The sequence below is a fragment of the Oratosquilla oratoria genome, chromosome 42, assembly GCF_046742065.1.
Source record: "Oratosquilla oratoria isolate Oo_2021 chromosome 42, ASM4674206v1, whole genome shotgun sequence".
Classification (NCBI taxonomy): domain Eukaryota; kingdom Metazoa; phylum Arthropoda; class Malacostraca; order Stomatopoda; family Squillidae; genus Oratosquilla; species Oratosquilla oratoria.
Window position 1 is genome coordinate 16,095,902 of NC_134818.1, and position 15,000 is coordinate 16,110,901.

A 15,000-nucleotide genomic window follows, 5' to 3' on the forward strand; every position below is an offset into this window, starting at 1 on the left:
AGACAAATGATAAGAAAACAAAAACAAATAATATAAAATTATAATCATCACAGCATCTTGCTTAGGTGTTTATCTAAATGATTCTTAAAGCTTCGAACTGAACTACATTGCACTACCTGTGCAGGAAGTTTATTCCATTCATTAACTACACGGTTGGCAAAGTTGTTTCTACCTACTTCCAAATTGAATCTATTTCCGGACAGTTTGAGACCATTGTTACTTGTATGATTCTCATTCAATGTGAAAATTTTGTCACTTTTGATGTTGTCAATTTCCTTTAGAATTTTAAGCTGTATCAAGTCACCTCTGAGTCTACGCTTTTTTAGGGAAAACAGATTCATATGTTTTAGATTTGGCTCTTGTCGGCTCTTGTCGGCTTTTACCTTAACATCTCGTACAGTGGTTCTCGACCTCCTGTGGGCCACAAACCCAAAACTGACCGTAGTTAGTGGATGCATAACTATATAATTCACTATTGAAAAATAGCCTCGAGAAGGTTCAAGAACAGTACTCCATAAGTATGAGGCACATTTGAGAAAAAGATGAGAATCCTTGGCCGAGTATTTCATTGCCCGTTCGCCATTGGACTCTGCCGTTGTGTCACCTCAGGGCGAACATTTTAGGCCTAAGGCTTGTCTCTGAATGGTTCTACCAGACTTCGGGCCGATGGAGGGCGAAGTGGGGCAGTGAGAAAAGAGCACGATGATAGACTTCTAGGGAATGTAAGGTCTGTGCTATCAATATGTGCTCTTGTGTGTTTCGTCTCTCCCTTTCATACTTCCCTTCAGTTTACTGATCTCTCTCTCTCTCTCTCTCTCTCTCTCTCTCTCTCTCTCTCTCTCTCTCTCTCTCTCTCTCTCTCTCTCTCTCTCTCTCTCTCTCTCTCTCTCTCATTCTTTTCTTCCCTTTTATCTATCTTGCTTGATTCTTTCCTTTTTTGCCCTCTATTTATTCCTTTAATTCTAATCATTATATATCACATACCTCTCAATCGTTTTTACCCTTGGCTGTTCCTCCTCAGTTATTCCTCCTCTACCTTCTCTTTTTCCTCCTTTTCCTAATTCTCTTCCTCCTCCCCTCCTCCTCCTACTCCTCCTCCTCTTTTTTTCCTCTTTCTCCTACTTCTCCTTCTCCTCCTCCTTCCTCTTCTTCTCCTTCTCCTCCTTCTCCTCCTTCTCCTCCTTCTCCTCCATCTCCTTCTTCTCCTTCTCCTTCTCCTCCTAATCCTTCACTTCTTCCTTCTCCTTTTTCTCCTTTCCACTTCTTCCTCCTCCTTTTTCTCCTTTCCACTCCCACCTCGCGCCTTCACAACACTCCTCCCCGTGCTCCCCCCCCCTCGCCCCTGTTCCTCCGTGGAGTAGCAACATCGTGCAATCAGTTAAACAGTTCTCACCGAATTTCATTTCCTCGACAATTATTCTTACACTCTTCTGCTCTTAACTCTCCTCCACCTACTTCTACTCCTACTCCCCCTAGCTCTCCTATTTTTCCTAACACTCTTACTCCCTCTACTCCTGTTCCTACACTCCTACTCCTACTGTTACTCCCCATACTCCTACTTCTACTCCCGCACTCCTCCTAATCCCCCTACTCCTACTTCTTCTCCTACCCCTGCTCCTTCAACTCCTCCAACTTCTCCTACTTCTACTCCTTTTACTCCTACTCCCCCTAATCTTACTCCCATACTCCTACTTCTACTCTTATCCCTACTCCTGTTTCTCTTGCTTCTCCTACTCTCTCTACTCCTATTCTTACTCCCCCTACTCCTACCCCTACTCCTCCTGCTCCCCTACTATTATTTCTACTTCTACTTCTACCTCTACTCCACCTACTCCCCTTACTCTTACTCCTCGTACTCTCCTTACTCCTATTCCTATTCCCCCTTGCTCCTACCACCCTCTACTCCTCCTCCCCCTACTCGTACTCATACTCCCAATACTCCTATTCTTTCTTACTTTCCTCATTAATTGTTCCTCCTCCTCCTCCTCCTCCTCCCCCTCCTCCTCTTCCTCCTCCTCGCCCTCCTCCTCCTCCTCCTCCTCCTCCTGCTCCTGCTCCTCTTTATTCTCCTATCCTCGTTTCCTCTTCCTCCTGTTCTTCCTCTTGCATTTTCTTTTTCTTAATATTATTCCTGCTCCCCACTCCAGCTCCTAATCCTCCTTTTCTTTTTCCTTTTCTTTTTTTTTTGCATTCCAAATACACACTCTCCCGATTTCTACTTTCCTTCTTCTATTAGCCATCCCCTTTTCGACCTTTTCCTCATGCCTACCATCTCTTCCTCCTCCTCCTCCTCCTCCTCCTCCTCCTCCTCCTCCTCCTCCTCCTCCTCCTCCTCCTCCTCCTCCTCCACCTCCTCCACCTCCTCCACCTCCTCCTCCTCCTCCTCCACCTCCTACTCCTAATTCTACTCCTCTTCCTGTTTCTGATTCTCTTGTTCGCCTCCTTTCTTTCCTCCTCCGTCTTTGCTCTTCCTTATAATTCCTCCTTGTTCCTTCCTCTCGCTACTATTTCTTCTCCTTTTCTTTTTCTTCCCCTTTTCTTTTTTCTATCGTCTCCTCCTTTCTTTTGCTCTTTGACCTTCGCTCCTACAAACTCATCCTCCCTGTTGTCCTCCTCATCACCCTCGTCCCCATTGTCCTCTTCCGTTTTTATCCATCCTCCTGTTCCATCCTCTTTCTCTTTCTCGTACTCCACTCTCTAGCTAATCCTCCAGCCTCTCTTACTCGTCTATCCTCTTCCATTCTCCTTCAACATCCTTCTTCTTCTCCCATTCTTTTTCCTATTTTTTTCCCTTTCCTTCTCTTTCTTCTCCTCCTCCTCCTCTTCTTTCCCCCTCCTCTTTCCTTCCACCTCCTACTCCTCCTCCTCCTCCTCCTCCTCCTCCTCCTCTCCTGCCGGGTAGTCCAGCATCCTCCTGCTTTGGTCCGCTCCTGCCTCTTCCTCCGCATCCTCCTCCTCCTCCTCCTTCGCAGCCCGCTGCCGTATCTCCTCCCCCTTCTCTACCTCCACTTCCTCCACCACCACCACATCCTCCTCCTCCTCCCCCTCCTCCTCCTCCTCCTCCTCCTCCTCCTCCTCCTCCTCCTCCTCCTCTTACTACTACTGTTCCTGGTGTGCTGCCAGCCTTCGCCATTCCGCTCACCTGTTTGGTCGAGGCGACTCGGGTGCGTGCTCCCGTAGAGTTCGGAAGAAGATTGTGCTCGGCGCGTGTGGTGTTCTCCCTCCTCCTCCTACTCCTCCTCCTCCTCCTCTTTGTCCTCCCTCCTCCACCCCAACCCTGACGGAGGAGAGCGATCCCCGGAAGCGCAGTGAAGTCGCAAGTCTTGCCTCTCTTTTGGTTTTACAAACACGGACTTTTTTATCTGTAGACATCTGCGTAGTGAAAGAGGCCTTCGGCGTCAGTTCACGGGGGGGAGGGTGAGGTCGACGACTGCGCCATCAGGAGGAACTTCCGTATTTTGGCGGGATCTTGTGAGATCGACGACTGCGCCGCCAGGAAGGAACTTCCGTACTTCGGTGAGACCTTTTTGCTTGGTTTGAAGACCACAGGAGGCGAAGCGTCCGGCGCTGATCTGATAGTGAACTGGCTCACTCTCTTGCAGACACTTGACCCTTTCGAGGAGGATATCCGCGCCTGATTAAGTGGAAGAAGTCGTGCTTGAGTGGCCTCCGAAGTGCGACACCACACAAGAAGGAAAAGAGAGGGAGAGAGAAAGAGAGACAGAGAGACAGAGAAGAGAACAAGGTGAAGATACGGAGAGTAACCACAACTTGTTCTCACCAAAGCGATGAACTCATTTGGTGATTAACGAAAGAACAACGACCCAATTCCTCCCTAGTCTATCCATCCATCCACTAGTCAATCCATCCAGGCATCAGTCCACTCAACCAACCTTCCCACCAACCATTCAGTCAGTCGGTTAACCCACCTGTCAGTCATTTAGTCCGTCAGTCTCGTTCACAGTTAGGTCCTCAGCGCGACCGCGTTCAACTGCTCGAACAACTGCGTAGCTAGTAACTTTCCTGTTCCTGTCATCACCACCACCACAACAACAAAACAACAAAAACAGCCCCTTCCAATTTCTTCTGACAGGAAAACAAAACAAAACTCTACCACCAATTACCACCACCACCCACTACTACCACCACCACCACCACCACCACCACCATGTCTCTAAGCTTGTCCCCCCCTGCCCGCCTCCTGCCCCCAACGGGTATTTCCCGTATGATTACCCGGATACCAACACCTGTGCCCACCCCGGAGGTGCTGGCCAACCTGACCAATGGCACTTTCGGGAATGGTACCCGTGATGACGTGTTCATGGTCAACGTGAGGCAACCTTTGCCTATTGTACACTGGGTTGTGGCAGCCTACCTGGTTCTAGTTGGTAAGTACCTACAGTCCTATCTACGTGTCTACTTACGTGCCTGTTAATATCTACTAACTGATGACCTTGCTATTGAATGAAACGAGTGACGGCTGACAAGGGCCTTATCTATTAACATGATGACCTACTGACCTGGTCACCAGAAAACGTAGGTCAAGGTCGCGTTTCTACTGACCTGGCTCCTACTGATCAGACGACCTATTTATAACTGGTGTACAGGATAGATGTATTTATGCATAATGATTTGTTCTAACTGCTGTCAGACGATTTTATTCAGTTTAAAGAAACCCACTTCGTAGCTATATGGCTAGTTACTCTGTGAATGAGTTCGGTAACGGAGTAACTGACCAAACATAACATTGATATTAATACATTCAAACGCTAATATAACACACCTCACCCTCATTGAATCCCTGTACCAGGCATAAGTGCCGGTAACTGCAGAGTACCTGTTGACCCAGGTCTTTAGTCACAGCTTACGAGAGCTCTTTGTAACAGGATCAAGGTCTCTGATAACCTTTGTAATTTATCGATAAATCTTGGTAAAAAGTCTAGGTACTAAGGCTTTGATGCCGATATAAATAATTCGCTTTTGTTGAGAATATTTAGTAACAAACATTATTACAGTTTGACTGAGATTCAGGTACTTATTATAAAGGTTACTGATATCAAGAATAAAATTTTACTGATGATACTGTAATGTAGCCACAGGAATAATGAGCTGATATTAATTTTATCATATACGTAGTACGGATATTTCATATGACAAAAAACTTAATTAACAATTTAACAACATCATTACCGCTGTGTTAACTCTCAATACTATGGTCTTATCGGTAACAACCAAACCTGTCCCAGTATTGATCAAAACTACGCAAATATATCTCTCGTGGTTGAGTGTTTAATCTATTCCTACGTAGAATAGAAGTCCATTGTAATAAAACTGACCTTTTGTGTGCAAAATAGCATTCTTGCAATTGCAACAAAATTTGAGGGTCCGCAGTTTTGAAGATACAAATCACAAACATCTAATGACATCTAACGCTTCATCGCTTAGCAATCGTATCGTAACTGATGGTTTCTTTATTTGTTGGTTTTTTGATCAACCTGAATGACACGTAAAGGTCTTAGACTGAATTAGAGTTAGATTTTAGTTTTGATAAAGAAATAAGGTATCGCCAGATGCAAACGAAACTGGCATTCTATCGTCAGATGGCCCCCCTCCTTCCTCATTCCCTCACCTTAAGAAGGAATCCCATAGAACTAACCATAACAACCATATGTAAACGGCGCCATAATGCTGACGATATTAATACGCGATATATTGAGTAGATGTATGACCTCACCCATAACCAGAGTTTCTGTCCTCGCCAACGAGGTGGAATCGTAGGGGAGCTGATGGAGAGATTTACGGAGATGTAGTAGTAAGAGGGATCACCAAAGTTACATGATTAACATTCGTTTCTTGAGTGGCGATTAGGGAAATGAGTAGGAGCGTAATCAAGTTATCCGCCTTTACATTCCCAGTTAAACCAGTTTAGCACCGTTAAAGATTTTGTCTGGGTAAAATCAGACGATTTTGTTTAGCTTAGAGCGACCCCTGGGCCGTATAAGGTTGATAGATAGATCAAGCCAAGATTGCAAGAAAGTAATGCTTGGCTAGCAAATTTAGTGACGTGACACAGTAATAGCCATATATAGAAACTTGTCAATGAGAGTTTGCGTGGCGGAGATAGAAATATCAATAGCTACACACACACACACACACACACACACACACACACACACACACACACACACACACACACACATATATATATATATATATATATATATATATATATATATATATATATATACAGAGAGAGAGAGAGAGAGAAATAGAGATAAAGTCTGAACCTGTTCGTCAAGGTAACCAACAGGGCAAAAAAGCTATAAGAACGATCAGAAGAAAGACATTGCTGAACAATGAGTAATTTTTTCTAATTAACGCCAGAGGAATTTATCAATTTTATACGATAATTTCTGTGCCAATGAGGATTTAACTATTTGTGTCTGGACATTCCCTTTTAGAACCATAAAATTGTCTGGGGGGGTCAGAATAATGTCTTTAGGGTGAAACTCAAAAGGCTAAAATTCTTTCTTGGCAAAACGAAATCTACTGGCGTTCACTAGAATGAAGTTTTCCAAGGCCGTGAAAGGATTTGATGAATTACCAACCCCCACCCCAACCCCCATATCGGTCTATTCACCGCTTCAGGCCAGTCACCCGTTCAGTTCAGTAGAACCGTTTGATGTTATGCAAAACAAATACAAATGAGTTTGTTGGTGATGAGAGGGTGATTCGCACGGTGTGATGAGGAAGGGGATTTTTGCGAGGGTGATTGCCATCTGATAGACGGGATCTGTTCAAATGGATAGGAAAAGGGCAGGGGACGGGATACAAATGTTTCAGGAAATCACAGACAAAGGTAGTGTGTGTGTGTGTGTGTGTGTGTGTGTGTGTGTGTGTGTGTGTGTGTGTGTGTGTGTGTGTGTGTGTGTGTGTACGAGAGAGAGATGGGAGAAAGAGAGAGAGAGAGGAGAAAGAGAGGGAGAGAGAGGGGAAAGAGAGAGAGAGAGAAAAACAGACAGAGAGAGAGGAATACAGAGAGGGAAAGAGAGAAAGAAAGAGAGAGAAAGAGGGAGAGACAGAGACAGAGAGAGAGACAGAGAAAGAAACAGAGACAGAGAGGGAAAGAAAAACAGACAGACAGAGAGAGAGAGAGAGAGAGAGAGGGTGGGGAAGAGGGAGAGCAGGGAGCGAAGGAGGGAGAGAGGGAGGGGGTGAGAGAGAGACAGGGAAACAACAGAAAGACAGGCGGGCATGCAGACAGACAGAGAGGTAGACAGACAGGAAAGAAGAATACATCTATTGGGCATGGCCCCTGTGAATTAATGTCTCACAAGAAAATTGCCTTTAGGGAAATTATGGTTAAGAAATTGTAGAGTGGTATTAAAGATTGATAACACAAGGCCGACGAAAGAATTAATGATAGTCTACACAATGTTTACCCGAATCTTTTAAATATTTTTCTTATCTAACTGTATTGAATAGTTGATTTACAATTCTTATTTTTCACGTTGATAATGATTAGTATTTGGGTTTTATTCATTCTAACTCTTGTGAACATTATTTGCTGCCATGTGATAAACTTCTGCAAGTTATAAGTGGTCGCTAAATTATTCTATCCAACCAAGGGAAACTAATTTAGATTAAGAGTGTTAAATGTTTATGTCATTATAGTAATACACAAGATGAAAGAAAAAATAGACTTAAGTGAGCTGCAACCCTGTTAGAAAGTTTCTACGAACGCTATGGCGCAAAATACACGAAAAGAAAACAAGTATTTTGCCAAGGAACAAGGGTCTCTGTAACACGTTATTCATTACATATGTCCACTGAGCCAAAGGCGTGACGTCATGTCGGTGTTCACAAGGTTCATTACCGTTAGTAAGACAACGACTTTGCTTGTGGAGAGAAGTTAAATGTTTTTGAGTTGACGTTGGGGAAATCACATTTGTGGAGACAAGACTGGGAGCGGAGAAGGAATAGGGAAAAGGAGGGTGGATTGACGGGAAAGAGAGACAAGAGAGCATAGAAAGAAAGAAAGAAAAATGAAAGAATTAGTGTAAAAGGTGGGGTAGGATGAAATAGTGTATGACGGTGCACATAGAGATTACATTAAATGTCAAAGTTCAACCCTGCGGTCCAATCTTGGGCTTCCGTGTGGTTAGCGTATCATAATATATAGGGGATGATCTATGCTCGTGAGGTCCCATCTTCTTTTCTTCAGCATATTTCCATTTTGGTGCAGATAAGCTTATGAATATTTTTGGGCCATGTTTGTATATGCATTAAAGGAAGAATTGATGTTTAAATTTTTAACATAGTTGTCGCCGATACAACGATACTGTGTGTGTGTGTTTGTGTGTGTGTGTGTGTGTGTGTGTGTGTGTGTGTGTGTGTGTGTGTGTGTGTGTGTGTGTGTGTGTGTGTGTGTGTGTGTGTAAGTGTGTTTGTGTGTGTATATGTGTGTATTTGTGTGTGTGGATGTGCGCGCGTGTGTTCGTGTGTGCGTGTTCGTGTGTATGTGTGTTCGTGTGTTTTCGTGTGCTGTTTTGTTTGTACGTTTGTTTGTGGGAGCATGTGTGTGTGTGTGTGTGTGTGTGTGTGTGTGTGTGTGTGTGTGTGTATGTGCGCGCGTGTGTGCGTTTTCGTGTGTATGTGTGTTCGTGTGTTTTCGTGTGTGATTTTGTTTGTACGTTTGTTTATGGTGGCATATGTGTGTGTGTGTGTGTGTGTGTGTGTGTGTGTGTGTGTGTGTGTGTGTGTGTATGTGCAAATGATGGGCAAGCTATGTGCATGTGTATGTTACTATATGCGTATGCGTCTCTCTGTACATGTGTATATACATATATGCATGTTCGTCGATATTTAAAGTTCGTGTTCGTGTATTGTATATCTATCCATACGTGTAATTGATTTGTACGTGTGTGTGTGTGTGTGTGTGTGTGCGCGCTCTTTTACCTCCTGTACACGACGGCTGAACAGCTACAGCTTCCATGCAGTGGGGACGCGTGTGGCCTTGACTTGACCCTTTTCAGCGGTCCTGAAATATGCACTCGAGCTTTGCCACCGCCACCTTAGCCAAAACGAAGGGTCCGCTCTTTCTGGACGTGAGGAGAGGAGAGCCATGAGTATGTGCAAGTTTCTTCTTGCACGTGAGAACTCATGCGATTACGCAGTGAGGTTAGTCGTGGTATTAGAAATTATTATAATGTTAAGAACTAGAAGCGAGGGACATTATTTCTATTTTTTTCTTAGAAAATGTCAACTATGAAAGCCTCTCTGTATCTCCATAAGATAAACCTTTAAGATTTTAGAATCTGTTTAGAATCGAAGAACCAATAACGAAAGCTTTAGCACATTCATTAAAGAAATCACTTCCGAAGAGAGAGGTTGAAGCACATCTCGGCCGAGATTGACAAACCCTATCACTACGTTTTATGATTTTCTCGTTTATTCCAGCTGACAAAGAAGGATCTTGTTTGGTAAATCCTCTCCACAGCGAAAGCCTTCAACTCTCTGTCACCCTAAAACGAGGGTGAAATCGCCCAGGGTTAGCCAGGATAAATATATAAATTTCGATGTAAGACTATATGGTATGATTCATTTATCACAGGAACGTAAAAAGATCTGTTTATATCGTTGTGTAGATTAACGGATATCGTCTGCTTTCTGAATGAACAAAGCATTAGGAAGTAGATTTAATCTAGTATTAGGCAAAAACAATTTCGCCTCTAATGTTCCAATGAATGGAATAAGCTTCTAAGCGGAGCGATTAAGTGTAATACGTGTCTAAGTTTTAAAATTCACTTAGATAAACACCGAAGTAAAATGTAGTAATAGATTTTTTCTACTATTCAGCTTTTCAAATGTTTGTTTGTTTCTTTGTTTCATTTATTATTCATCTATTTTTTCTGTATTTGACCTTGTTATGAACCAAAAGATTATCTTAGAATATGCTTTATCACAGTAAGGTCCTTCCAGATCTTGGAAGAACTAAAGAAATACTTAAATTGTAATAGAACGACAAGCACTGGACAAACATACGAAGTTATAGAGAATGTAAGAAAGAAATTTTAGTTAAATTATTATGGAGGAAAAAAATGTCATCAGGAAAAAGTTCACCTTTCCGTTCCCACCAAACGGGAATTGAAAAACGCCTGGTAAGGAAGCCCTGGAGTTTTTTTTTTTTTTTTTTTTTTTTTTTTTTTAACACAATGAGTCCCGGGAATCGAACTCACGACCAGTTGCTCATGAGTTCGACCCGTTTTCCACTGGGCTACTGTGCAGCCCTTTCAGTAGACAAAATTATTTAAAGAATCTTTCAATAAAATACGATGAAAATGTCCAAACTTAAACAGTAAACTAGGTGATTTTCTCTGCAATGGATTAGGTTTATTCACACATAATTAATTTGAGTATGATCACCCCTTTATGTATGTGTGTTTATGTATGTGTGTGTGTATTTATGTCTGTATGTATGCATGTATGTATGTATGTATATGTTTATGTATATATGCATATATGTAAGTGTGTATTTATGTGTATGTAGGTATGTATGAATGTATGTGTATACATATGTATATTTGTATATATGTTTGTGTATATGTACATATATATATATATATATACTGTATACATGTATGTATCTATGTGTGCATGTATCAATATGAAATGTTTAGTTCACGTGGTACTTGGAAAGAAATGGCTAACAGTTTTTGGAATAATCATTTTAGAAAGGATTTTATAGAACGATAGTTAACGCGATCAAAGAAATTTGATTTATCCGTCTGAGTAGGAGTCATTTTTATCTTTTATTCATTTTTTATTTATTTCTTTTATGTTGCTATTTTTTTATCGTTTACCAGGATTTGAATCTCGGGTGTAATTACTCGAAAGTCGAAGTGCAAAGGTCACCGGTAACATATACCATGTTGGCGATAGGTTTTGTTGATCAGTAATCTTGAAGCTTTGCACGAAGATCGTATGTCACGTAGTCGAGCGATGGAGATGGATCCCCCCCTCTGGAGACAGGGAAAGTAGCGCAGTTTCAAGATGAAAGATTATCGTCGTCGTCGTCGTCGTCATCGTCGTCATCATCATCGTCATCGTCATCATCATCATCGTCATCGTCATCGTCATCATCATCGTCATCATCATCGTCATCATCGTCATCATCATCATCATCGTCATCATCATCATCATCATTATCAGTATCATCATCGTCATCATCATCATCATCATCATCATCATCATCATCATCATCATCGTCATCATCATCATCATCATCATCATCATCATCATCATCATCATCATCATCATCATCATCATCATCATCATCACCGTCATCATCGTCATCATCATCATCATCATCATCATCATCATCATCATCATCATCATCATCATCATCTTGTTATTATTACTTTTGTTTTTGTGTTTTTGTTTGTGTGTTTTTGTTTTGTGTTTTTGTTGGTTTCTGTTTTTGTTATTGGTATGAGTACTTACACCACAACATATAGATAAGTTAAAAATCATGCTGTAATAGTAACATTTATTTTCTAATAAAAGGTGGAATTACTACATTTTGAGACGAATTGTACCGGGTTAGGTTTGTGGATTCAGCCAATTAAACCTGTCGCTCAGTATCACTTCTGTGAACGACAGCCCAGGCAGCAAATGCACATACAGACCTCCAAGATAAGAAAAGAACACACATACCTCATCCCTTACATATCAGATTTGTACAAATATGTCTTTCATTACTGAATATTATATATATATATATATATATATATATATATATATATATATATATATATATATATATATATATACAATAGCTATCATAGAATAAAATAAATTGTCAACAAACTTTCACTGATTTCACAATGAATAATACATTTGTATACTTTTGATACATCAGGGACAAAATTTGGACGTGAGTTACAGTTGAGGACCTGAATGTTATTGGACATCGCGTCACGCTTAATCTGTAGGCAAGAAACACACGAAGGCACAAAATAGATACCATTGGCTTCATTATCCATCGGTTGTATTACATCTATATGTTATAGAATTACGACTGATCACAGTAAGGATGCACTGACGATATTACATAATAATATGCATTAATTCCCTCTAGCCCTCTAGATCGTGGAATTCAAGGAAACCTCTCAGTGACTGTAATTACCAGAGTTACATTCAAACGGAATTCCAAATCAACTTGCCAAATAACACAACACATATAGACCGTGTATGCGCTCACACGCACAAAAACACACACACATGTACACATATATATATATATATATATATATATATATATATATATATATATATATATATATATTCATCTTATCAACCACATTAACTGATTTCCATTCTAATTCCTTGCAAAAACGATCGAGACTAACAGGAGTACGTAGCTCGATGGAAGCATATTCGGATACTGAGACTCTGTCAGGCTGAGATTTGGAACCTAGCCGACATATAACAAATGGACAGTGATTTAACCAACTCAGCTATCAATAGGGATAAAGATTAAGTACAATTTCTTATGTATGTATGCACGAGTTACATATACACGAACTTTATACTCAATTCATCCCCTCCATGATTAGCCATTACACCATTTGTTATGTATCAGCTACATTCGAATCCTCATCCTGACAGGGTCTCAGTTTCAGGACGATTTATCACAAGTTTAGTCAAAAGACATTTGCCTCCTGACCTCATATACCAAGCGACCTGAGGGTAGGGCCTTCTCCCATTGTTCCCCATTTTTATCAAGGGTGCTAATTAAGTAGCACTTACTTCTGTCTGCTTTGTATCTACTGAAGAGGATTGGAGCTTGCAATAGAAATATATAGATTCCCTGTTTTGAGTCTTTTTTGCTTCAACTGTGGTTTTCACGTGATATATATACAGTCGAACCTCGAAAGCCCGGACTAATTGGGGGGGAAGGGCGGTCCGGTCATGCCAAAAGTCCGGTCATCGAAAATGTCGCCTAACACCCGTAGATTTTCGTAGCGGTATACGTATAGGTAATGTATGATATGGGATAGAAACACATAAGAATAATACTCTAACACTGTAATAATAACAATACTGTAATAATAATACTATAATACTAATAATTCTGTAATAATAACAGGCATGTAAATGTACTGTACATACAGTGTACTGTATTTTTTATTACGTACACTGTAAATATCGGAAGGTATGCACGCGGGACAGTGGTGGTGGCCAGGGTTGCCGCGTTTTCTACACTGCTGTGTAGAATGGGAGTGTTGCCATACCGGGGCATACATTTTTCTCGGGCGTGTGCAGACTTTCATAGCAAGATATACTTGTCAAACTTTGACAAAATGTTGGTTCTATTTTTTTTTTCTTGAATGTATATAAGGCCCCCATGCCCTAACATATTCAGTAAGATATATATATATTTTTTATATTATTATCGCTAAAAGAAAGCTGAAACTTTAGCGTAGAATTTTTTTCTACACCGTAAAAACGTATCTTTTGGGGTATAATATTTTATAAGTAACACAATTACCAATAAAAGTCATATTTTGATGTACCATTTATTATTTGATAACAAGTTCTATGATTTTTAAACAAAAGTTTGAGTTTTTGAATGTTCTGAACAGCCAGCTTATATGTAGAAAAAAATTCCTCATGTCCTTGTGCAGTTGCCACATGCCACTATTTTACTACGTTTTGGTACAAAATTCTATGAAACGGCAGCCCTGGTGCTAAAAGAAAGCTGAAACTTTAGCGTAGAATTTTTTTCTATACCGTAAAAACGTATCTTTTCGGTATAATATTCTATAAGTAACACAATTACCAATAAAAGTCATATTTTGATGTACCATTTATTATTTGATAACTAGTTCTATGATTTTTAAACAAAAGTTTGAGTTTTTGAATGTTTTTAACAGCCCGCTATGTAGAAAAAATTTCCTCATGTCCTTGTGCAGTTGCCACATGCCGCTATTTTACTACGTTTTGGTACAAAATTCTACGAAACGGCAGCCCTGGTGGCGGCTTGACTGGGCCGGGTTTGAGTACACGTGTACGGCCATCGCTGCCACCTACCGGACAAATAGGGAACTTTGCTTGAAAAGTCCGCCCTTTGTTCATTTCGACCGGTCATACGAGGGTCCGGGCATTCGGGGTCCGGGCTTTCGAGGTTCGACTGTATATACATACATATATATATATATATATATATGTAAATGTATATACAGTGTATATGTACATAATACATGTATATACAGTATATATGTACATATATATATACATGCATATACAGGATATATGTACATATATATACATGCATATACAGTATATATGTATATATATAATATATATATATATATATACATATATATATACATGTATATATATATTTATATATATGTATATATGTATATGTGTGTATATGTATATATATATATATATATATATATATATATATATGTATATACATACATACATATACCAAGGCTTTTTCCCCCTTCCAAGGGAGGTAGCCAAAAAGGGAAAGGCATAAAAACACTCCCACCCATTTCATCCCTAAATACACTCCACACCCCTCCCACCCTCCCTCTCATCTGAGCACCTCCTGGATGACGGGTCATCCCTGCACCCTGCCCACCGCCCTGGGTCAGAAGCAGTGTAATTATAAATGTGTGTGTGTATATATTCATATATATATATATATATATATATATATATATGCAAAGTAGACCACTTGGAAAAAGAAACATATATATATATATATATATATATATATTATATATACATATATGTACAATATACATACACACACACACACACACACACACACACACACACACACACACACACACACATATATATATATATATATATATATATATATATATATATATATATATAATTAAAATAGATCTCGAATTGTAATATCATGCACCCCTAGTGTTTTCAAAATGTTCCGGAAGCGGATTAGATGTGAGTTGG

The 15,000-nt window shown here is 40.3% G+C and overlaps 1 protein-coding gene across 2 annotated transcripts in view; it reads left to right on the top strand.

Annotated features, from left to right (window-relative positions):
* The first annotated feature begins 3,148 nt into the window (after positions 1 to 3,148).
* LOC143021324 (uncharacterized) overlaps positions 3,149 to 15,000 on the top strand; it is a 491,448-nt gene continuing 479,596 nt past the window's right edge. For both annotated transcript variants that reach the window (XM_076178733.1, XM_076178734.1), the window contains exon 1: positions 3,149 to 4,388. In XM_076178733.1, coding sequence (XP_076034848.1) covers positions 4,169 to 4,388 — 220 coding nt within the window. In that variant the 5' untranslated portion in view covers positions 3,149 to 4,168. The remainder of the gene's footprint in view (positions 4,389 to 15,000) is intronic.